Source organism: Cherax quadricarinatus, chromosome 13 (assembly GCF_038502225.1).
Source record: "Cherax quadricarinatus isolate ZL_2023a chromosome 13, ASM3850222v1, whole genome shotgun sequence".
Taxonomy (NCBI): domain Eukaryota; kingdom Metazoa; phylum Arthropoda; class Malacostraca; order Decapoda; family Parastacidae; genus Cherax; species Cherax quadricarinatus.
In genome coordinates this window covers 6,171,713-6,196,153 of record NC_091304.1, presented here as the reverse complement: position 1 = coordinate 6,196,153, position 24,441 = coordinate 6,171,713, and the positions used below count along the sequence as shown (strand labels likewise).

The 24,441-nt window shown below is 39.0% G+C and overlaps 1 protein-coding gene across 7 annotated transcripts in view; it reads left to right on the top strand.

Moving 5' to 3' along the window:
* LOC128688501 (uncharacterized) overlaps window positions 1–24,441 on the top strand; it is a 784,466-nt gene that overhangs the window by 712,742 nt on the left and 47,283 nt on the right. For all 7 annotated transcript variants that reach the window (XM_070084425.1, XM_070084432.1, XM_070084431.1 and 4 more), the window contains one exon: window positions 14,316–14,540. In XM_070084425.1, the coding sequence (XP_069940526.1) occupies window positions 14,316–14,540 (225 nt within the window). The remainder of the gene's footprint in view (window positions 1–14,315; window positions 14,541–24,441) is intronic.

Here is a 24,441-nt window from a genome sequence, read left to right as displayed (position 1 = left end):
CCAGCCTGACCCGACTCTTGCTGCTGCTGTTCCTGTTGCTGTTCCTGTTACTGTTCCTCTTATTCCAATGCTTCTACTACTACTACTACTACTGCTACTACTACTACTACTACTACTACTACTGTTGCTTCTAGTGGTGCTATTATATCAGTTTTTTTTCCTACCGCGACTGTTACTGCTGCTATTGTTCCTATTCTGTTATTTCTCGGGCTATTTTTGTTCTTATGCCCTTTTTTTCTACTGCTGCTGTTACAGTTCCTGTTTTGACTGTTCTTCCTGATTCTGACTCATTCACCTTTCTTTATCAAGTTACTCATACTAAGAAGTACTGAAAGCCGGCTCCGTGCATAGTTTTAAGAATAGGTATAACAAGGCTCACGTGAGGAGATATGACCAGAACATATAAAATACTCGATGGGAGGATAGGGAAAAGGCAGATAGCGGGAGACTTTTCTGTCTCCACCTCAAAGCTATCTGCTGGTCTCCACCTAAAAGCTATCTGTTGATCTTCGTCTCAAAGCTATGTGCTGGTCTCCACCTCAAAGCTATCTGCTGGTCTCCACCTCAAAGCTATCTGCTGGTCTCCACCTCAAAGCTATCTGCTGGTCTCCACCTCAAAGCTATCTGCTGGTCTCCACCTCAAAGCTATCTGCTGGTCTCCACCTCAAAGCTATCTGCTGGTCTCCACCTCGAAGCTATCTGCTGGTCTCCACCTCGAAGCTATCTGCTGGTCTCCACCTCAAAGCTATCTGCTGGTCTCCACCTCAAAGCTATCTCCTCACAAAGAGCTACCTTCTAACTACTTCTAGTTCGGTCAAGATAGTCAAGATTAGTAGAGTAAAGGACAAGACTCTGTAGGACAACGGAAATAAAGATTGAAGGTTAAGTCAAGTAAAGATTGTGGAATAAAGGAAGTACAGATTGCCGAATGAAAAGAAGATTGTCGGATAAAAAAGACCTCTTGATCCAATGAACTGGAGCTACCTTTCCCTCTAAAAGGATCAAATCTGGTTGTCTCCATTTTCCCTGAGGCTATTTTTTGGTCTCCTACAGTATAAAAAATCTAATAATAATTAATCTAATAATAATAATAATAATAATAATAATAATAATAATAATAATAATAATGAAAAGAATAATAATAATAATAATAATAATAATAATAATAATAATAATAATAATAATAATAATGAAAATAATAATAATAAAATAATCATAGACATGAGAAAGAGATGGCTCACGCAAGTTCATACAGGTCATCTAACACACACACGCACACACCCACACACACACACACACACACACACACACACACACACACACACACACACACACACACACACACACACACACACACACACACACACACACACACACACACGTGTTTCACCTTTGACCTTTTTGCTAACCCTTATGTTCCACGCCGGAAACTAATTATGTTCATCACGACCCCGGCCCTTCTTCCTCGGTGTACCCTTCAAAAGAGAGAGAGAGAGGGGTAAATGTGAGCCTCGATGGTGCTCTGGAACTCTTGGTTCAGGGAAATGGCGCTTCCCTTCCACTTGATCAAAGCTCTTCACCTACCATTTTTCTCCCCAGTGAACTTAGAACTAGAGAACTGATCTTAGAGGAACTTGAAATTCGAATGGACTTTAAAGCTTTGATACTCAGTGTACTTCCTACTTCAAACCAGGTTGCAAAGATATCAACTTGCAATTGAGAGGAACTTTTTTTGGCCAAACTTCCAATGAGACTTATCTGGGCATTTGATAAAGTTGTGATAACCAGGAAATAAAGTTGGAGCTTCACCGGTGTGGACTTAAAGCAGATTTTTAACTAATTTTTAATGTAACTGTTAGTGATCTTGGAGAGTACATGGGACGGACTCTGAGGTCCTGGAAGGCAGAGGAACCGACTCTGAGAGTACCTGCAGATTGACTCGGAAGACTTGAAATAAACCTGAAAGTTCATTCAGACGACTTGAAATGAACCTGGAGATTGATTCAGACGACTCTGTACGAACTTGTAGATTGATTCAGACGACTCTAAATGAACCTGGAGATTGATTCAGACGACTCTAAATGAACCTGGAGATTGATTCAGACGACTTTAAGTGAACCTGGAGATTGATTCAGACGACTTTAAATAAACCTGGAGATTGGTTCAGACGACTTTAAATGAACCTGGAGATTGATTCAGACGACTTTAAATGAACCTGGAGAAACTGAATCGAAATAATTGAAATGAAATGAACCTAGAGATTGATTCAGAAGACTTGAAACAAACCTGGAGATTGAACTGGAAGACTTGAAATGAATCTGGAGATTAATTCAGAATGTTTTAGTAAATTTTGAATTGACTGGGATGATTGTGTTACAGATCGCATCCTGTCAAGTCAGGAATCCATCTCCCAACCCAACAGGAGCCGGAAACTGTAACAGTTAACAGATTTTCTTGAAACTCATTACAAAATATTACTCTTAATCAACGTTAAGGATGAGAGAAAAACGAGAGGTGACTCTAATAAGATCTTGCAGGTGCTAATGTGTAGAAGATTAATGAGAAGACCTTTTGTACCTTCAAAAATCACTGAGTCTGCATCTAACTAAAGAAAAAGAAGAAGGAGGAGGTGGAGGAGAAGTAGGAGACGACGAAGGAAGAAGAAGAAGAAGAAGAAGAAGAAGAAGAAGAAGAAGAAGAAGAAGAAGAAGAAGAAGAAGAAAAAGAGGAAGAAGAAGAAGAAGAAAAAGAGGAAGAAGAAGAAGAAGAAGAAGAAGAAGAAGAAGAAGAAGAAGAAGAAGAAGAAGAAGAAGAAGAAGAAGAAGAAGAAGAAGAAGAAGAAAAAGAAGAAGAAGAAGAACAAGAAAAAGAAGAAGAAGAAGAAGAAGAAAAAGAGGAAGAAGAAGAAGAAGAAGAAGAAAAAGAGGAAGAAGAAGAAGAAGAAGAAGAAGAAGAAGAAGAAGAAAACGAAGAATCTCCTACTCCATGGAAAGCCGAGTACTGACTTAACTATAATAATAATAATAATAATAATAATAATAATAATAATAATAATAATAATAATAATAATAGTCTTTATTTTTACAATTACATACCCCCAGTGAAAAGTAGGGGAGTCACTGGTAAACGCAATAAGTGTCCGGGGCCCAAAACTGTTCAACAACCTTCCATCAGCCGTAAGGGGAATCACCAATAGGCCCCCATGTTGTCTTCAAGAGGGAGCTGAACAGATACCTAAAGTCAGTGCCAGATCAACCGGGCTGTGCTTCATACGTGCTGCCAGCAGTAACAGCCTCGTTGATCAGGCCCTGATCCACCGGGAGGCCTGGTCGTGGACCGGGCCGCGGGGGCGTTGATCCCCGGAATACCCTCCAGGTAGACTCCAGGTAGATACAATTTATACAGGCTTAGCTGACATTAGTGAGATACTATATAGAAATCCTCTTATTTTGCAAAATATCTCGGGCAAATTAGGTTGTGTTCCCAGGATGCGATCCACACCACTCAGCTAAAACCCAGGTATCTTTTTACTGCTAGGTGAACAGGGACAGCAGATGCTTTAATGAAACACTCCTAAATCTTTTCACCAGTACCGGGATCGAACCTCGGAAATCAATGTGTGAGCTGAGATGAGTGCGCTATCAGCCGATTATTATTATTATTATAATCAAGGGAGAAGCGCTAAACCCGGAGGATTATACAGCGCCTGGGGGGGGGATGTGGAAGGCATTCAGGCTTAATTCGGGGAACTGGAGCACAGATCCAATTCCCTAAATCAAGAGCCCCTCACCAACATCAAGGAACCTTCCTTGAGGGGCTATCAGCCGAGCAACAGACTAAGCAGATCAAGGAAGCAGATCAGGGAAGAAATGAGTTGCACAGTAAGAGAGCTACGGAAGTGCTCTGACAGTACCAGTCTTGCATGGCCAATTATATAGATATATATCTGTGTTGATTAAATACAGAAGCCGTGTCCTAAGCCAGAATATCGGAGACTGGCTTACTCCGGCAGTCTTGCTCGGAGACTGGCTTACACGTAGCAGAGGCCAGTATGTCAGGATCAAGTACTCCTTTTCAGAACCGACTTATATACAGCAGAGGTCAGTATGGCAGGAGCAAAAATAAAGATATCAGCACCTCCACAAGGTAAGAACATCACAGACTACCTCAGCAAACTGACAATGAGAGAAGCCGTGCAAAATATAAACAAAACTCCCACAGTTTAACAGAATGTGAAGTGTCGAAAGGTTGGTGTGTGTGTGTGTGTGTGTGTGTGTATGTGTGTGTGTGTGTGTGTGTGTGTGTGTGTGTGTGTGTGTGTGTGTATGTGTGTATGTGTGTATGTGTGTGTGTGTGTGTGTATGTGTGTGTGTGTGTATGTGTGTGTGTGTGTGTGTGTGTGTGTGTGTGTGTGTGTGTGTGTATGTGTGTATGTGTGTATGTGTGTGTGTGTGTGTATGTGTGTGTGTGTGTGTGTGTGTGTGTGTGTATGTGTGTGTGTGTGTGTGAAGAAATGTACCCAGTTGGATAAATCTTATTAGCGCCAGCTGGCCGAGTGGTTAAGGCACTAGCCTGCCATGAGTTCAATTCCCTTCCTTGTGTGTGGCCCAACTGACGTCTAGCAGTAGCTGAGCCACCACTGCCAACACGTGCCTCCAGGTAACGCCACAAGATATTTAATAGTTAGACCAACTACAAAATTATTATTCTTCCTAACTATTCCTAAGCACGACACTAAATACCTAGCATATAATAAAATATACATACATATACACAATATACAATGAATATATACGAGACATTCCCGTATTGGTAATTTTGAATTTCTAGCAATAATTCAGGGCAAAAAACGTATGATAGACTAACGTATATCATCTAGCAAGCTATAATGTGTTAATGAACAGAACACTTATGGTCTACAAAGATTGACTTAGAAGACCTGGAGTATATAAGAAATTGACTCGGAAGGCTTGGAGTATATCTGGGACTGACTCAGGAGGGAGGGCTCGAAATATATTTCGAATGTTCTTAAATTGGATTTATATTTTGATTTGCTGCCGTGGAATGAATTTTAAATCTGCTTAGAGAAAGCTTGAAATGGACTGGAAATGGATCCCCCCTCCCTTCTCTCTCTCTCTCTCTCTCTCTCTCCCTCTCTCTCTCTCTTTCTCTATCTCTCTATCGCTCGCTCTCTCTGTCTCTCTCTCTCTCACTCTCTCTCTTTTTCTCTCTCTCTCTCTCGCTCTCTCTCTCAATCCAAGGTGCTAGTACACTGGAAACTAGCAAATGTTTCACCAATATTTAAAAAATGGGACGACACGTGTGCCCTCAACTATCGTTCCATCAGCTTAACGTAATTATCAGCTTAAGTAATTATCTGGGATGATGAAATCCAGGAAGATGTATATCTAAATTTCCTTAAGGCCTTCAGTAGATACCCCATCGAACATTGCTGGCTAGAATATAAGCACACGGCATAAAAAAACGTTGTTCATGCCTGGATAAGTGACCGACTCGCAAACGGGAGCCAGAGAATGGTAATCATTAAAGAGTCGTCCGAGTGGCTAGACGTAAATAGTGGTGTTCCTCGGGGATCGGTTCTTGGTACAATCCTCTTCTCAGTGCAGTTAAATGAATTTTAGGTAGGGCTAACATCTAAGATAGCAAAATTTGCCAAGGTGGACCAAAAAAAAAGTGCAGCATCCAAAGATTGTGTGAGTATTCAGACTGATGTGGATTGGTTGGTGCTGTGGTCAGAGACGTGGAAGATGAATTTTAACGCACACAAGTGCAAAATAATGCATTTTAAATATAACAGTCTGAAACATGAATACAAAATATTTGGCAACAAACTAACCGAAATAAAAAATGTGAATGTAGGCTAAATGCTCGCAGAGCTGCTGCTGGCTACAACCCCAAATATGGTGCTCCTGCAAGAATAGTGAGAATGATGTACATAGCCTACATTAGATTTTTATTTGATTATTCTGAGCCTCTGATAATGCTAGCTAAAGAAAATTATCACCGGCCTTTGGGGCTAATGCAAAATGAAGCCATCAGAATTATTCTATGAGGAAGGAACTGGGTGTTCCTAGTATTAGCGATACGATAATGGAGATTAACACTGTACTTGGTAACAAAATGTTGATAAATAAACCAGACATTGTTAGCACAAGTCTTGCTAAATGTATAGAGGTAAATAAAACATGCAATTACGCTAAATCAACGGGCACTGTATCACTGTAGACACCATGAGTATTTTACCCCTATATGGAAATTGTCTCATTTAATATTACATATCTTAAAGCCCCTCCCAAGAAGCTCATCATTAGTCATCCCTGTCCTTATATCCCTTACAGAGCCTACTGCTCAAGAAGAAATTTATTGCTTAACTATTCGTATTATTACAAGACAAGTTATATACACCGTTGGATCTCAGCAGGAGTCTACTGGCAGGGCTGCATCTGCTCTTGTTGCCAGCTTCCTAGAGAAGAACTATAGCAACCGTCTTGAATAGGTAAAAGAATTAACAACTGGAAACTGCAAATTGCAAATTAACAACTGCAAACTGAATTGTCTGTCATTTTAATGGCACTTCAGTTAACTTATAGCACTGAGCTTGACTCCTTGATCATTATCGATTCTGACATCACCGAAGACACTTGACTCAGGTAATGACTCTCATATCATGCCCATTGAAGAAGCTCAGTGTTCATGGACATTAAAAAATCGGAGTAAAAAAAGGAATTTATGAACATTACTCATGGATTCCATCACACACTGAATTATTCCTATAAAATAAAGTTGATAAATTAGCCAAACAATGCGCATTTTAAAGAAAATTTAGAATATGACTTGAGTGTATTTTTGCCAATTATTAGGAGAGAAGTAAATAATAAGAGAGAAGTAAATAAATCTGAATATCATATATATATATATATATATATATATATATATATATATATATATATATATATATATATATATATATATATATATATATATATATATGGAGACAAATAGTTTTTAATACTTGACGTGCTGTTGGAGTGTGAGCAAAGTAACATTTATGAAGGGGTTCAGGGAAACCGGCAGGCCGGACTTGAGTCCTGGAGATGGGAAGTACAGTGCCTGCACTCTGAAGGAGGGGTGTTAATGTTGCAGTTTAAAAACTGTAGTGTAAAGCACCCTTCTGGCAAGACAGTGATGGAGTGAATGATGGTGAAAGTTTTTCTTTTTCGGGCCACCCTGCCTTGGTGGGAATCGGCCAGTGTGATAATAAATAAATAAATAAATATATATATATATATATATATATATATATATATATATATATATATATATATATATATATATATATATATATATATATATATATATATGCAATAAGATCACAGTAAACAGGTGATTTCAGAATATGCAAAACAACCACTGTGAAAGAATAGAGAAATTCCAAGTGCTTTCGTGACTACTCACATTATCAAGGAACAATGAAAGTAATGCATCAAATGAAGGCATATAAAGGGTCTAGCCCACACCTTACTATCAAATCCCACAACAAAGCAACACCTGACGCGCGACTCATAAGAAAGGGAACACTGCAGCAGGATCGCTGGCCCAACTAGACAGGTCCTTCACACAACAAACCAACAAAATATTCCACCCAAGAATTAAGAATTTTATATTGTCAAAACTGTTTTTTATGAAACAAGATTCAATTACATTCCTGTCGACCATGGACTTGCTTGATACAACTTTCTCAACTTTTTGAAAATCAATTGGATGGTTAAAATCTCTCACACGAATAAATAGAGCATTGGAATCTTGTCCAGTTCTAATGCTATATTTATGTTGTTTTAATCTTATTTCGAGATTTTTACCAGTTTGACCGTAATAAACTTTATCGCAAATTTTACAAGGAATCTTATAAACACATCCGTCAGCATTTTGGGGGGAATTCTTTATCAAAAGTTTTTTTTCTGTATCAATATTTTTAAATACAACTTTGATATTAATAGTCTTAAGAAGAGAAGGCACATAAACCAAGTTTTCATGGTAAGGGAGAACCAATATATTTTTAGTTGAATAAGGTTGGTTGTCCCTTTTTGGATTGTAAAAAGTGTTTCTAGCAATTTTAAAACATTTATCAATTACGTTTCTTGGGTATTTCAGATCATTAGCTATTTCATAAATTTTGGATATTTCCTCATCTATGAACTCTGGACTACAAATACGTAAAGCTCTCAAAAACATTGATGAGAAAACAGACAGTTTAAAACTCTATCTTGATGTGAAGAATAATAGTGTACATAGAAACAGTTATTTGTAGGTTTTCTGAGAATTTTAAATTTGAATTCATTATTACCCTTAATAATTTAAACATCTAGAAAAGGCAATTAGTTATTTTCCTCAAACTCAACAGTAAAGTTTATAGAATGGACTAAGCTATTTAATTTACCAAGGAAATGGTGTACATCTACATTCTTGGGCATAAGACACAAAATATCATCAACATATCTGAACCATTTAGCTCTATTAGGGAGGATTGTGTTAAGCAGCCTTGTTTCAAAAAATGTATAGGTTACTAAGACCAGGTGAAAGAGGATTTCCCATTGCCATACCAAACTTCTGAGTGTAAAACTTATCATTAAATACAAATTTTGCATCAACAATGCAAAGTTTAATAAGTGTAATGATAGTAGGAACTGACAATGGTAAATCATAGTTAACGAGTTCTTCAGATAAAAAACTTAATAAATCATCAACAGGAACTTTCGTAAACAAGGACGTAACTTCAAAACTAACCATGTTAAAATCATTTAAGTCAGTCAAGAAGCTTAATTTATCAACTAAATCGTTTCTTAATAACAATTTTGTAATTAACTTATCAGATGAAATATTAGACAAAAATACAACGGCTGCTCTAGGCTTTTGCCTAAGTTTTGCAACTTCAAAAAAGCTTAATAATGTTGAAATAGCAAAAGCCTTTTGTAACTTTGAAAATTTTTCTGATTTATCCACTGATGAAATTAATATTAGTAAAGGAATGGTATATAGCTCTATGTTAAAACAAGACATTCCCAATTGCCCTCAAAGGTTCTTTATGTATTATAATTCACTTAATAATAATAAAAAATTGCGCCCTACTAAAGCAGATAAAATAAATGCAATAGTAATTATGAATGAAAATGATTACCAAGAAAAAATGAATAATCTCTTAGATGATACTGAAACCTATTCTAAACTTGGAAAAAATCCCCTAGAAACCGTTAACAGCAATTTAAATAAATCATTAAAACTTCTACTGAAAGGCAAAGGTGAATTAGTGAAACAATTTACTTCCACTAATCCATCTTTACTTTACATGTATGGACTAATAAAAACACACAAACCAGGGAATCCAGTCAGACCAATTATTAGCTCCAAAGGATCAGTTTTATATAAATTATCCAAATGGCTTGTTGACATTTTGAGCCCTATTGTTGGCAAAAACAACATAGATTTAGTGGATAAATTAAGCTCCTTGACTGACTTAAATGATTTTAACATGGTTAGTTTTGATGTTACTTCCTTGTTTACGAAAGTTCCAGTTGATGATTTATTAAGTTTCTTATCTGAAGAACTCGTTAACTATGATTTACCATTGCCAGTTCCTACTATCATTAAACTTATTAAACTTTGCATTGTTGATGCAAAATTTGTATTTAATGATAAATTTTACACTCAGAAGTTTGGTATGGCAATGGGAAATCCTCTTTCACCTGTTCTTAGTAACCTATACATGGAATTTTTTGAAACAAGGCTGCTTAACACAATCCTCCCTGATAGAGCTAAATGGTTCAGATATGTTGATATTTTGTGTCTTATGGCCAAGAATGTAGATATACACCATTTCCTTTTTAAATTAAATAGCTTAGCCCATTCTATAAAATTTACTGTTGAGTTTGAGGAAAACTCATTGCCTTTTCTAGATGTTTTAATTATTATTAAGGGTAATATTGAATTCAAATTTAAAATTTACAGAAAAACTTCAAATAACTGTTCCTATGTACACTATTATTCTTCACATCAAGATAGAGTTAAACTGTCTGTTTTCTCATCAATGTTTTTGAGAGCTTTACGTATTTGTAGCCCAGAGTTCATAGATGAGGAAATATCCAACATTTATGAAATAGCTAATGATCTGAAATACCCAAGAAACGTAATTGATAAATCTTTTAAAGTTGCTAGAAATACTTTTTACAATCCAAAAAGGGACAACCAACCTTATTCAACTAAAAATATGTTGGTTCTCCCTTACCATGAAAACTTGGTTGACATGCCTTCTCTTCTTAAGACTTTTAATATCAAAGTTGTATTTAAAAATCTTGATACAGTAAAAAAACTTTTGATAAAGAATTCCCCCCAAAATGCTGACGGATGTGTCTATAAGAATCCTTGTAAAATTTGCGATAAAGTTTATTACGGTCAAACTGGTAAAAGTCTCGAACTAAGATTAAAACATCGTAAATATAGCATTAGAAATGAACAAGATTCCAATGCTCTATTTATTCATGTGAGAGATTTTAACCACCCAATTGATTTTCAAAAAGTTTAGAAAGTTGGTCGTCAGGAATGTAATTGAATCTTGTTTCATGAAAAGCACTTTTGACAACAATATGAATATTTCCATTGGTTTATATAAATTAGATCCATTTATAATTAATAGAATTTGGGAAGAATTTAATAATACATTGGACAAACAATAATTTTTAAAATTCTTAATTCTTGGGTAGAATACTTTATTTGTGGGTTGTGTGAAGGACCTCTCTAGTTTGGCCAGCGGGCCTGCTGCAGTGTTCTTTTTCTTATGAGTCGCGCGTCAGGTGTTGCTTTGTTGTGGGATGTGATAGTGAGGTGTGGGCTAGACCCTTTATATGCCTTCCTTGATGCATTACTTTTATTGTTCCTTCATAATGTGAGTAGTCACGAAAGAGCTTGGAATTTCACTATTCTTTCACAATGCTTGTTTTTGCATATTCTGAAATCACCAGTTTACTGTGATCTTTTTGCATATATATATATATATATATATATATATATATATATATATATATATATATATATATATATATATATATATATACATATGTATACATATATATATAAATATATATATATATATATATATATATATATATATATATATATATATATATATATATATATATATATATATATATATATATAGACATATATATATATATATATAGAAATATATATATATATATATATATATATATATATATACATAAATATAAATATAAGTTAAAAGTGAACATAGAAAAGAGTAAGGTGATGAGGGTATCAAATGATTTAGATAAAGAAAAATTGGATATCAAATTGGGGAGGAGGTGTATGGAAGAAGTGAATGTTTTCAGATACTTGGGAGTTGACGTGTCGGCGGATGGATTTATGAAGGATGAGGTTAATCATAGAATTGATGAGGGAAAAATAGTGAGTGGTGCGTTGAGGTATATGTGGAGTCAAAAAACGTTATCTATGGAGGCAAAAAAGGGAATGTATGAAAGTATAGTAGTACCAACACTCTTATATGGGTGTGAAGCTTGGGTGGTAAATGCAGCAGTGAGGAGACGGTTGAAGGCAGTGGAGATGTCCTGTCTAAGGGCAATGTGTGGTGTAAATATTATGCAGAAAATTCGGAGTGTGGAAATTAGGAGAAGGTGTGGAGTTAATAAAAGCATTAGTCAGAGGGCAGAAGAGGGGTTGTTGAGGTGGTTTGGTCATTTAGAGAGAATGGATCAAAGTAGAATGACATGGAAAGCATATAAATCTATAGGGGAAGGAAGGAGGGGTAGGGGTCGTCCTCGAAAGGGTTGGAAAGAGGGGGGTAAAGGAGGTTTTGTTGGCGAGGGGCTTGGACTTCCAGCAAGCGTGCATGAGCATGTTAGATAGGAGTGAATGGAGTCGAATGATACTTGGGACCTGACGATCTGTTGGAGTGTGAGCAGGGTAATATTTAGTGAAATGATTCAGGGAAACCGGTTATTTTCATATAGTCGGACTTGAGTCCTGGAAATGGGAAGTACAATGCCTGCACTTTAAAGGAGGGGTTTGGGATATTGGCAGTTTGGAGGGATATGTTGTGTATCTTTATACGGGTATGCTTCTAAACTGTTGTATTCTGAGCACCTCTGCAAAAACAGTGATAATGTGTGAGTGTGGTGAAAGTGTTGAATGATGATGAAAGTATTTTCTTTTTGGGGATTTTCTTTCTTTTTTGGGTCACCCTGCCTCTGTGGGAGACGGCCGACTTGTTGAAAAAAAAAAAAAAAAAAAAAAAAAAAAAATATATATATATATATATATATATATATATATATGTCGTGCCGAATATGTAAAACTGGTCAATTAGCAAGAACTCATTTAAAATTAAGTCGTTTCTAAAATTTTCTCTTATATGTTCAAAGATATATTTTTTTCATTAATGTTGATGTAAAAATTTATAATTTTGCACCAAAAGGAACTTAGAAAACTTACCTAACCTTCTTATAACAAGCGCAATTTATTTTAGCCTAACCCAACTAAATATATTTTAGATTTGTTTACAATAATTTAATACTAAACAAACACAGTGAAATATATTTTTTTCGTTAGGTTCAGAATGATTTTGGCGAAATTATTGCATACACAAATTTTCACTTGTCTTATATGGCAATATGAGCCTTGCTATTTAAGCCAAGATGGCAAGTTCTGCCTATTCGGCACGACATATATATATATATATATATATATATATATATATATATATATATATATATATATATATATATATATATATATATATATATATATATATATATATATATATATATATGCAAAACAACCACTCTGAAAGAATAGAGAAATTCCAAGTGCTTTCGTGTCTACTCACATTATCAACGAACTATGAAAGTAAAGCATCCAAGGAAGGTATATAAGGGTCTGGCCAACTAACACCTCACTATCAGATAGTGAGGTGTTGGCCAGACCCCTTATATAGCTTCCTTGGATGCTTTACTTTCATAGTTCCTTGATAATGTGAGTAGTCACGAAAGCACTTGGAATTTCTCTATTCTTTCAGAGTGGTTGTTTTGCATATTCTGAAATCACCGATCACAGAATGAATGTGAGGTGCACAATAAACTGGCGGCTTTGGCTGCAAAAATTAAACCTACCTACCCCCATCCCCCCTTCCTCTCACTCTCTCTCTCTCTCTCTCTCTCTCTCTCTATGTATCTATCTATCTATCTATCTATCTCTCTATCTCTCTCTGCTCTTCCCTCGCCTACATTAACCTCTCACCTGTCACTCACCTTGCAGGTAATTGATGGAGTGGGAGATCCTGGTGTTGACCATTCCAGTCTTTGAATGATTGGAAAACGGTGAGAGGCATTAGTCACACTCCCGCCCACTCACACTCAATCACTCTCTCTCCCACCCACTCTCTAGTACTTCTTTCCCCTCTTATCCACCCATTCTCTCGCGCTCATTCGCTTTCTCAACGCTCTCACTTCTCTCTCCGTCTCACATTTCCAGCCACTCACTTTCTTATAACATAATTACCCACTAAAGCTGAATTGGTCCCAGTACGCAGAACTGTGTCCCTTTTCACTCTCCCACTCATTGCCCCTCTCACATATTCCCTCTCTCCTCTCTCCACAGGTTATCGGTATTTCTTGGAGTGGGAAACTTCGTGGGTCAGTATCCAGACTATGAATTAGGTCCTGATTCTCATCCATATTAACCCTCTAAGCTCTCCTCTCAAGTCTTTTCCCCTCTTTGCCTCCCCTCGGAGTCATGTGTCGGGGATTGGGGAGAAACCTGAATAGGTTTCACTATTGCTACGAGTCCTCTCCTATTCATCCCGTTTTCATTTCCCCTGTGTTCCCGTTCCGTCATGTGTTCCACAGGTCTTTTTCCCAGACATTTCTTGGAGTGGGACATCTCGCTTGTCTGAACTCATGATTCCCTCTCTCTGCCCTCTCACCTTCTCCTTGCTCTCTCCTCGATGCAGTGTGTGTGTGTGTGTGTGTGTGTGTGTGTGTGTGTGTGTGTGTGTGTGTGTGTGTGTGTGTGTGTGTGTGTGTGTGTGTGTGTGTGTACATTTTTAAAGAGTGGTAAAAGCCATTTATTTGCAGTTTTGCAATTAATTGTATCCAATATTGACATTTGAACTCTCACTCACTGCCCTCTCACATCTTTTCTCTCTCTCTCTCTCTCTCTCTCTCTCTCTCTCTCTCTCTCTCTCTCTCTGTCTTTCTCTCTGTCGGCAGGTGTTCGGGTGCTTCTTGGCTTGGGAGACGCGACTGGTGAGCATCCCGGCGCTGAACGACTCCAAGTACATCGGGATGAGCGTGTATAACGTGGTGATCATGTGTATCATCGGTGTACCCATCTCGTACATTCTAAGCGACGAGCAGGATGCTTCCTACCTCATCATCTCCGTATTCATTCTCTTCTGCACCACTGGCACGCTCTGCCTCGTCTTCGTTCCCAAAGTGAGTGCCACAAAGTGCCCCAAGGGGTAGCAAGGTGTTCTGTTGATTGGTTAATATGGGAAGGGGTGGTGGGTGTGGAAGGGGGGGTTTAATGGTTTGTATTCAAGGCTGCCTAGGTATTGGCTGGGGACCAAAGGTGATTTGAAATATTTGCAAATATATATTAGTAACTACAGGGTTTGTGTGTATTATTATTATTATTATTATTATTATTATTATTATTATTATTATTATTATTATTATTATTATTATTATTATTTTTCTTGTGACAAAAAGTTTAATTCTAGCAAGAATAAATATAATAATGATAATAATAATAATAACGATAATAATTAATAATAATTAATAATGATAAAATAATAATAATATATAATAATACTAAAATAATAATAATAATAATAATAATAATAATAATAATAATAATAATAATAATAATAATAATAATAATAATAATAATAATAATTCATCGACATTACTCTTTGTTATTATTATTATTATGATTACGACTAAAAATTTTATTCTAACAACAACAACAACAACAACAATAACAATAATAATAATAATAATAATAATAATAATAATAATAATAATAATAATATCAACCCTTAAAATAAAGCACAAAAATTCCCAACATTACTTGACAGATTAAGGATTTTTTTTTTAATTCTGAGAGTTGTGTCTGGAATGAACCCTCACCGGCCCGGGGGGATTTAGTGACAGCGGGATTTTCAATCTTGGAATCCAGTCTCCCTGCCGTAGCAGTTCCTCATCAAATATATACATACATTTTTTTTTTCACTTCCCTCGTGACCGAAGATGTAATTGAGTTTTAATTAATTTAGATTCGATGAAATTCATGCCGATCTGACCCTCTTATTTTTTTTTTTTTTGTAATACGGACCCCGGAGATATAAATTTTTTGCTTTAAAATTCCCTCAGAGACTTTTATGTATTAATTTGTTCCTCAGATCATTGCAACACAATAAAAAAAAAGGTATTAATTATAATGGGAATGACAATGATGTTAATAATTTTTTCAACACACTCTTGGTGAAATAGGAGGAATTTAAACCTCTTCCTCTTCCTCCTCCTCCTTTTCCTCCTCTTCCTCTTCCTCCTCTTCTTCTTCCTCTTCCTGCTCCGCCTCCTCCTCCTCGCAATAATAATAATAACAACAACAATAACAATGATAATAACGTTAATAACAATAACAATAATAACAACAATACTAATAATGATAACATTAACAACACCAACAACAACAACAACAACAACAACGAAAACAGCAATAATAATAACAGCAACAACAGTAATAACATCAACAACAATAACATCAATAATAGCAATAATAATATCAAAAACGGCAATAAAATAACAGCCACAACAATAATAACATCAACAACAACAACAACAACAACAACAACAACAACAACAACACTAATAATAACTCTCACCAGACGCACTACGCCCACACGCATTCATACAACACATCTTCAAAATTTTCTCCTTTTTCGTTGTGGTAATTGCATGCAGGAAAGGTGGTGAGAAGCTCGTTGCTGCAGGCATATTAGTCTCCCTCAAGAACACGCACAGCTGAGGTACCCCCAGGAACACGCACAGCTAATGGGTCTTCAGGAACACGCACAGTTAAAGGGCCTTCAGGAGCACGCACAGCTAGGGGTCTTCAGGAACACGTACAGCTAAGGGATCTTCATGAACACTCGCAGCTGAGGGACTTTCAGAAACACGCACAGTTAAGGGGCCATCGGGAACGAGCACAACTAAGGGACCTTCAAGAACACGCGAAGCCAAAGAGCCTTCAAGATATGCATAGGTAAGGAGCCTTCAAGAACACCCACAGTTAGGGATCCTTCAAGAACACGCACAGTTAAGGAGCCTTCAAGAACACCCACAGCTAAGGAACCCTCGGGAACTTGTACAGCTAAGGGGCCTTCAAGAACACCCACAACTAAGGAGCCTTCAAGAGCACGCACAGCTAAGGAGCCCTCGGGAACTTGTACAGCTAAATGGCCTTCAAGAACACCCGCAGCTAAGAGGTCATGAAGATCCCACACGGTTAAGAGACTTTCATGAGGAAAAGGTAGCGGGGGAAGGGGAAAGATAAGGAGTAAGAGGGGGATAGGTAGAAGTAAGGGGAAAAGAAAAAAGAAGAAAATGGGGAATAGGGAGGGGGAAGAGGTAAAGGGGGACTGAGTAAAGGGAAAGAGGGAAGGGCCAAGAACCCGCTGGTTGCTTGCTTCACAAACTCCGGGCCACAGTTCCGAAGTTGCGACGCGTTATTTTAAGCCTTGGTAAACAATGGTCAGGGAGCGAGGTCTGGGACTACCTTTTGTTAGAGAATACCTGTCAGGAAGAACGTAAGGAAGGAAGGAAAGAAGAGAGGGAGGAAGAAAGAGAGGCGGGAGAAGAACAGGAAAAGAGTGTGAGTAACACATGAGCAGGAGGAAAGAAAGAAGGGATAACTGGAAGGTATAGGAGGAAAGGATACTAAAGGGAATTGAAATAAATCGGAAAGGAGGGTGTAATGGAGTGATGGCGTGAGGAAGGCAGAGAGGAAGGATTGAGGATAGATGGAGGGAGGAAGGATGGAAGAAGGATGGAGGAAAGGAGGAAGGATGGAGGAAGGATGGAGAAATAGAGGAAGGGTAGGAGTACCAAACGATATAATTTTTTTTCTCTTTATAAAATAAAAAAGTGTTTTAGCTCAATTCTGCAGCAACACTGTCTTTTTCTACCTTAACCTGTCTTGTGTCTTTCTGTCTGTCTCTTTCACACACACACACACACACACACACACACACACACACACACACACACACACACACACACACACACACACCACAAATTAAAACAATTTTGCTGGCGTGGCATATAGTGAGTTTCTCACACCCTAAGACACAGTTAGATTCTCCACCTGCCCTTAATTGTTTCCAGGAGCGGTAGTTAGTGTCAGGCCTGCACACACACACACACACACACACACACACATACACACACACACACACACAGTGAAGAGGCGGGGCCAGGAGCTCGGACTCGACCCCTGCAACCTCAATTAGGTGAGTACAACTAGGTGAGTACACATACACACACACACGCACACACACACACACACACACACACACACACATCACACACACACACACACACACACACACACACACACACACATACACACACACACACAAAATACTGAGAGAAATTGACAAGGTGGACAAAGACAGGATGTTCCAGAGATGGGACACAGCAACAAGGGGACACAGTTGGAAGTTGAAGACACAGATGAATCACAGGGATGTTAGGAAGTATTTCTTCAGCCACAGAGTAGTCAGTAAGTGGAATAGTTTGGGAAGCGATGTAGTGGAGGCAGGATCCATACATAGCTTTAAGCAGAGGTATGATAAAGCTCACGGTTCAGGGAGAGTGACCTAGTAGCGATCAGTGAAGAGGCGGGGCCAGGAGCTCGGACTCGACCCCCGCAACCTCAACTAGGTGAGTACAACTAGGTGAGTACACACACACACACACACACACACACACACACACACACACACACACACACACACACACACACACACACACACACACACACACACACACACAAACAAACACACACACACAAACACACTGTGGTACTGGAAAACCTCATGCACCAACATGTTAAGGACGTTACCAGAGAAAGAGAGGAGAGGATGATCCAGCAAGACTGGACCTCTTGTTCACCCTGAGCAGTTCAGACATTGAGGACATCGCATATGAGAGGCCCCTTGAAGCTAGTGATCACATGGTTCTGTGCTTTGAATACATAGTAGAGGTACAGGTGGAGAGAGTAACAGTAGTTGAATGGGAAAAGCCATACTATATAAGGGAGGACTACACAGGTATGAGGAACGTCCTGTAGGAGGTTCAGTGGGACAGAGAATTGATAGGAAAGTCAGTAAACGAAATGATGGAATACGTAACAACAAAATGCAAGGAGGCAGAAGAAAGGTTTGTTCCCAAGGGCAACAGAAATAATGCGAAGACCAGAACGAGCCGCTGGTTTGCCCGAAGGTGTAGGGAGGCAAAAACTAAGTGCACTAGAGAATGGGAAAAGTACAGAAGGCAAAGAACCCAGGAAAATAAGGAGATTAGTCAAAGAGCCAGTAACGAGTATGCACAGATTAGGAGGGAGGCCCAATGACAGTATGAAAACGACATAGCATCGAAAGTCTGACCCGAAACTGCTATATGGCCACATTAGGAGGAAGACAACATTCAAAGACCAGGTGATCAGGATGAGGAAAGAATGTGGGGAACTCACAAGAAATGATCAAAAGGAATGTGATAAGCTCAACACGAGATTCAAGGAAGTATTTACAGCAGAGATAGGAAGGGCTCTGGGAAGACAGCACAGAGGGGAACACCAACAAGGAATATACCAACAAGTGTTGGATGACATGCACACAACTGGACAGGAGGTGCAGAAGCTGCTAAGTGACCTTGATACCTCAAAGGTGTGGGTCCCTAGAGTAGGAGCCGAATGCTGTGTGTGCCACTAACCACAATTTTCAACACATCCCTTGAAACTGGGCAACTACCTGAGGTATGGAAGACGGCAAATGTATTTACCATTTTTAAGAAAGGAGACAGAAACGAGGCACTAAACTACAGACCAGTGTCACTGACATGTATCGTATGCAAAGTCATGGAGAAGATTATCAAGAAGAGAGTGGTGGAGCACCTGGAACGGAACAAAAGTATAAATGACAACCAGCACAGTTTCATGGAAGGCAAATCCTGTGTCACAAACCTTCTGGAATTTTATGATAAAGTAACAGAAGTCAGAGATGGGTGGGTTGATTGCATCTTCTTGGACTGCAAGAAGGCCTTCGACACAGCTCCTCACAAGAGATTAGTGCAGAAACTAGAGGATCAGGCGCGTATAACGGGAAGGGCACTTCAATGGATCAGAGAATACCTGACAGGGAGGCAACAACGAGTCATGGTACGTTATGAGGTGTCATAGTGGGCACCTGTGACGAGCGGGGTCCCACAGGGGTCGGTCCTAGGACCAGTGCTATTTTTGGTATATGTTAATGACATGATGGAAGGGATAGACTCAGAAGTGTCCATGTTCGCAGATGATGTGAAATTAATGAGGAAAATTAAATCAGATGAAGATCAGGCAGGACTTCAAAGAGACCTGGACAGGCTGGACACAAGGTCCAGCAACTGGATTCTCGAATTCAACCATGCCAAATGCAAAGTGATGAAGATCGGGGAAGGGCAAAGAAGACCGCAGACAGAGCATAGGCTAGGTGGCCAACGACTGCAAACCTCGCTCAGGGAGAAAGATCTTGGCGTGAGTATAACACCGAGCATGTCTCAGGAAGCACACATCAACCAGATAACTGCTGCAGCATATGGGCTCCTGGCAAACCTGAGATTAGCATTCCAATACCTAAGTAAGGAATCTTTCAAGACACTGTACACCGTGTATAACAGGCCCATACTGGAATATGCAGCACCAGTTTGGAATCCGCACAGGGTCAAGCAAATAAAGAAATTAGAGAAAGTGCAAAGGTTTGCGACAAGGTTAGTTACAGAGCTAAGGGGAATGTCCTATGAAGAAAGGTTGATGGAAATCGGCCTGATGACACTGGAGGACAGGAGTGATAGGGAAAACATGATAACGACATACAAAATAGTGCGTGGAATAGACAAGGTGGACAGAGACAAGATGTTCCAGAGAGGGGACACAGATGAGCCACAGGGATGTTAGGAAGCATTTCTTCAGTCACAGAGTGGTCAGGAAGTGGAGCAGTCTGGCGAGCGATGTAGTGGAGGCAGGAACCATACATAGCTTTAAGACGAAGTATGATAAAGCTCATGGAGCAGGGAGAGAGACGACCTAGTAGCGTTCAGTGTAGAGGCGGGGCCAGGAGCTGAGCCTCGACCCCTGCAACTGAGTACACAACGTGAGTACACACATACACACACACACACACACATGTGCGTGGGTACACACACACACACACACACACACACACACACACACACACACACACACACACACACACACACACACACACACACACACACACACACACACACACACACACCCACACACACACACACACATACACACACACATACACACACACACACACACACACACACACACACACACACACACACCAAAAACACACACACACACACACACACACGCACACACACTCACACACACACACACACACACACACACACACACACACACACACACACACACACACACACACACACACACACACACACACACACACACACATACACACACATGCGGCACCAGTTTGGAACCCACACCTAGCCATGCAGGTAAAGAAACTAGAGAAAGTGCAAAGGTTTGCAACGAGACTAGTCCCAGAGCTAAGAGGTATGTCCTACGAGGAGAGGTTAAGGGAAATCAACCTGACGACACTGGAGGACAGGAGAGATAGGGGGGACATGATAACGACATGCAAAATACTGAGAGGAATTGACAAGGTGGACAAAGACAGGATGTTCCAGAGATTGGACACAGTAACAAGGGGACACAGTTGGAAGTTGAAGACACAGATGAATCACAGGGATGTTAGGAAGTATTTCTTCAGCCACAGAGTAGTCAGTAAGTGGAATAGTTTGGGAAGCGATGTAGTGGAGGCAGGATCCATACATAGCTTTAAGCAGAGGTATGATAAAGCTCATGGTTCAGGGTGAGCGACCTAGTAGCGACCAGTGAATAGGCGGGGCCAGGAGCTTGGACTCGACCCCTGCAACCTCAAATAGGCGAGTACAACTAGGTGAGTACACACACTCACGCATGGTTTACGTGTATGTCTGTGTGTTATAATTACATTGGAATTACATAATCATATAACTTCGACATTAAAGACAAAAACTAAACACATAATTGACAGGAAATATTCGGTTAATAAATGTAATTAAATAATCAGCTACATAAAGGTGACTTTCTATTTAAACTAATATAATGGAATTACATTATCCACTCCGATTATATTATTATTATTATTATTATTATTATTATTATTATTGTTATTATTATTATTATTATTATTATTATTATTATTATTATTATTATTATTATTATTATTATTATTATTGTTATTTTTATTGTTATTATTTTTATTATTATTTAATATTGCTAAAAAAGCGTTAAACCCTTAAGTGTAACACATCACCTGGGGAATGTGGCGTTTTTCCTTTTTTCACGTTTGATCCGAGGAAAGGGAAGGCAACTCTATTTCCTTGGCTCAAGAGCCGTGGTTTAGTACGGGTCGGAGGCTGCTTCCGCCAGCACCAACAGCCTGGTTGAAAAGGCCATCAACCTGGTGACAGATGTTGTTTTTCTTGCAAATATTTGTTTTAGTTGCATTTGTTGTTCCAAAGGTGAAACACCTCTAGAACAACAACTGCAAGTGAAATAAATATATGCGAGAAAAACAACATCTGTTACTGAGGAAAGAAAAAAACGAAAAATCTTATGAAATAATTAAAGATTTTTTTTTTGTCGCACCTGTTCTCCTTTCCTTTCTCTTCCTTCCCCCTTACTTCCATTCCTTCCCTTCCTTCCTTCCTTCCTTCTTCCTTCTTTACTTTTAAGCCCCAGGTCTCCCGCTCCCTCCCTCTATGGTTCTCTTTCTCCCCCTTCCTCCATCTCTGAATATATTTCTCTTTCTCTGTCCCTTCTTCTTTCTCACTCCCACCCTCCTTCCATCCATCCCTCCATTCTCTCTCTCTCTCTCTCTCTCTCTCTCTCTCTCTCTCTCTCTCTCTCTCTCTTTCTCTCCTCTCTCTCTCTCTCTCTCTCTCTCTCTCTCTCTCTCTCTCTCTCTCTCTCTCCTCTCTCTCTCTCTCTCCTCTCTCTCTCTCTCTCTCTCTCTCTCTCTCTCTCTCTCTCTCTCTCGCTACCTCTCGCTACCTCTCTCTCTCTCTCTCTCTCTCTCTCTCTCTCTCTCTCTCTCTCTCTCTCCCTCGCTCTTCCATTACTAATTTGTCCTAATTTTTACACTAGTGTAATTGGATAAATATCGATCAAATAACAGTTGATTTGGGGATGAAAGAGATAAAGATGATAGGAGGGATGGAAGGAAGGAATGGCGAATGAAGGTGGAAGAGGGAAAAAGGAGGAAGAAAAGGTGGAAGAGGTAGAGGAAGAGTAGGAGGAGGAGGAGCAGGAATATCAAACTGACTTTCATATTGAACCAGAGAGATTTTTACAAAGCCGAGCCTAGTCTACCATCTGGTCACAGTGCTTCACTCGTAGTCTACGAGCGTGTTTCTCTCTCCTACTCTACTGAAGTACCTCTTTAGTCTACTTCGTTTCTTGCTCTAAGTTTAAGGGCCTAATTTTCTTCTACCGTCCCCAGTCTTGCAATCGTCGGTATTCGACTGAAGAAGGTTCTTGTGCAGTTGAAACGTTGCAACAATGTCTTATTTATGTCTGAGGATGTGAAAAATGCATATATATATATATATATATATATATATATATATATATATATATATATATATATATATTATATATATATATATTATATATATATATATATATATATTATTTAATAAATGTTTGGAAGAGGGTAAGGTACCTAGGGATTGGCAGAGAGCATGCATAGTTCCTTTGTATAAAGGCAAAGGGGATAAAAGAGAGTGCAAAAATTATAGGGGGATAAGTCTGCTGAGTATACCTGGTAAAGTGTATGGTAGAGTTATTATTGAAAGAATTAAGAGTAAGACGGAGAATAGGATAGCAGATGAACAAGGAGGCTTTAGGAAAGGTAGGGGGTGTGTGGACCAGGTATTTACAGTGAAACATATAAGTGAACAGTATTTAGATAAGGTTAAGAGGTTTTTGTGGCATTTATGGATTTGGAAAAGGCGTATGACAGGGTGGATAGGGGGGCAATGTGGCAGATGTTGCAAGTGTATGGTGTAGGAGGTAGGTTACTGAAAGCAGTGAAGAGTTTTTACGAGGATAGTGAGGCTCAAGTTAGAGTATGTAGGAAAGAGGGAAATTTTTTCCCAGTAAAAGTAGGCCTTAGACAAGGATGTGTGATGTCACCGTGGTTGTTTAATATATTTATAGATGGGGCTGTAAGAGAAGTAAATGCGAGGGTCTTGGCAAGAGGCGTGGAGTTAAAAGATAAAGAATCACACACAAAGTGGGAGTTGTCACAGCTGCTCTTTGCTGATGACACTGTGCTCTTGGGAGATTCTGAAGAGAAGTTGCAGAGATTGGTGGATGAATTTGGTAGGGTGTGCAAAAGAAGAAAATTAAAGGTGAATACAGGAAAGAGTAAGGTTATGAGGATAACAAAAAGATTAGGTGATGAAAGATTGGATATCAGATTGGAGGGAGAGAGTATGGAGGAGGTGAATGTATTCAGATATTTGGGAGTGGACGTGTCAGCGGATGGGTCTATGAAAGATGAGGTGAATCATAGAATTGATGACGGGAAAAGAGTGAGTGGTGCACTTAGGAGTCTGTGGAGACAAAGAACTTTGTCCTTGGAGGCAAAGAGGGGAATGTATGAGAGTATAGTTTTACCAACGCTCTTATATGGGTGTGAGGCATGGGTGATGAATGTTGCAGCGAGGAGAAGGCTGGAGGCAGTGGAGATGTCATGTCTGAGGGCAATGTGTGGTGTGAATATAATGCAGAGAATTCGTAGTTTGGAAGTTAGGAGGAGGTGCGGGATTACCAAAACTGTTGTCCAGAGGGCTGAGGAAGGGTTGTTGAGGTGGTTCGGACATGTAGAGAGAATGGAGCGAAACAGAATGACTTCAAGAGTGTATCAGTCTGTAGTGGAAGGAAGGCGGGGTAGGGGTCGGCCTAGGA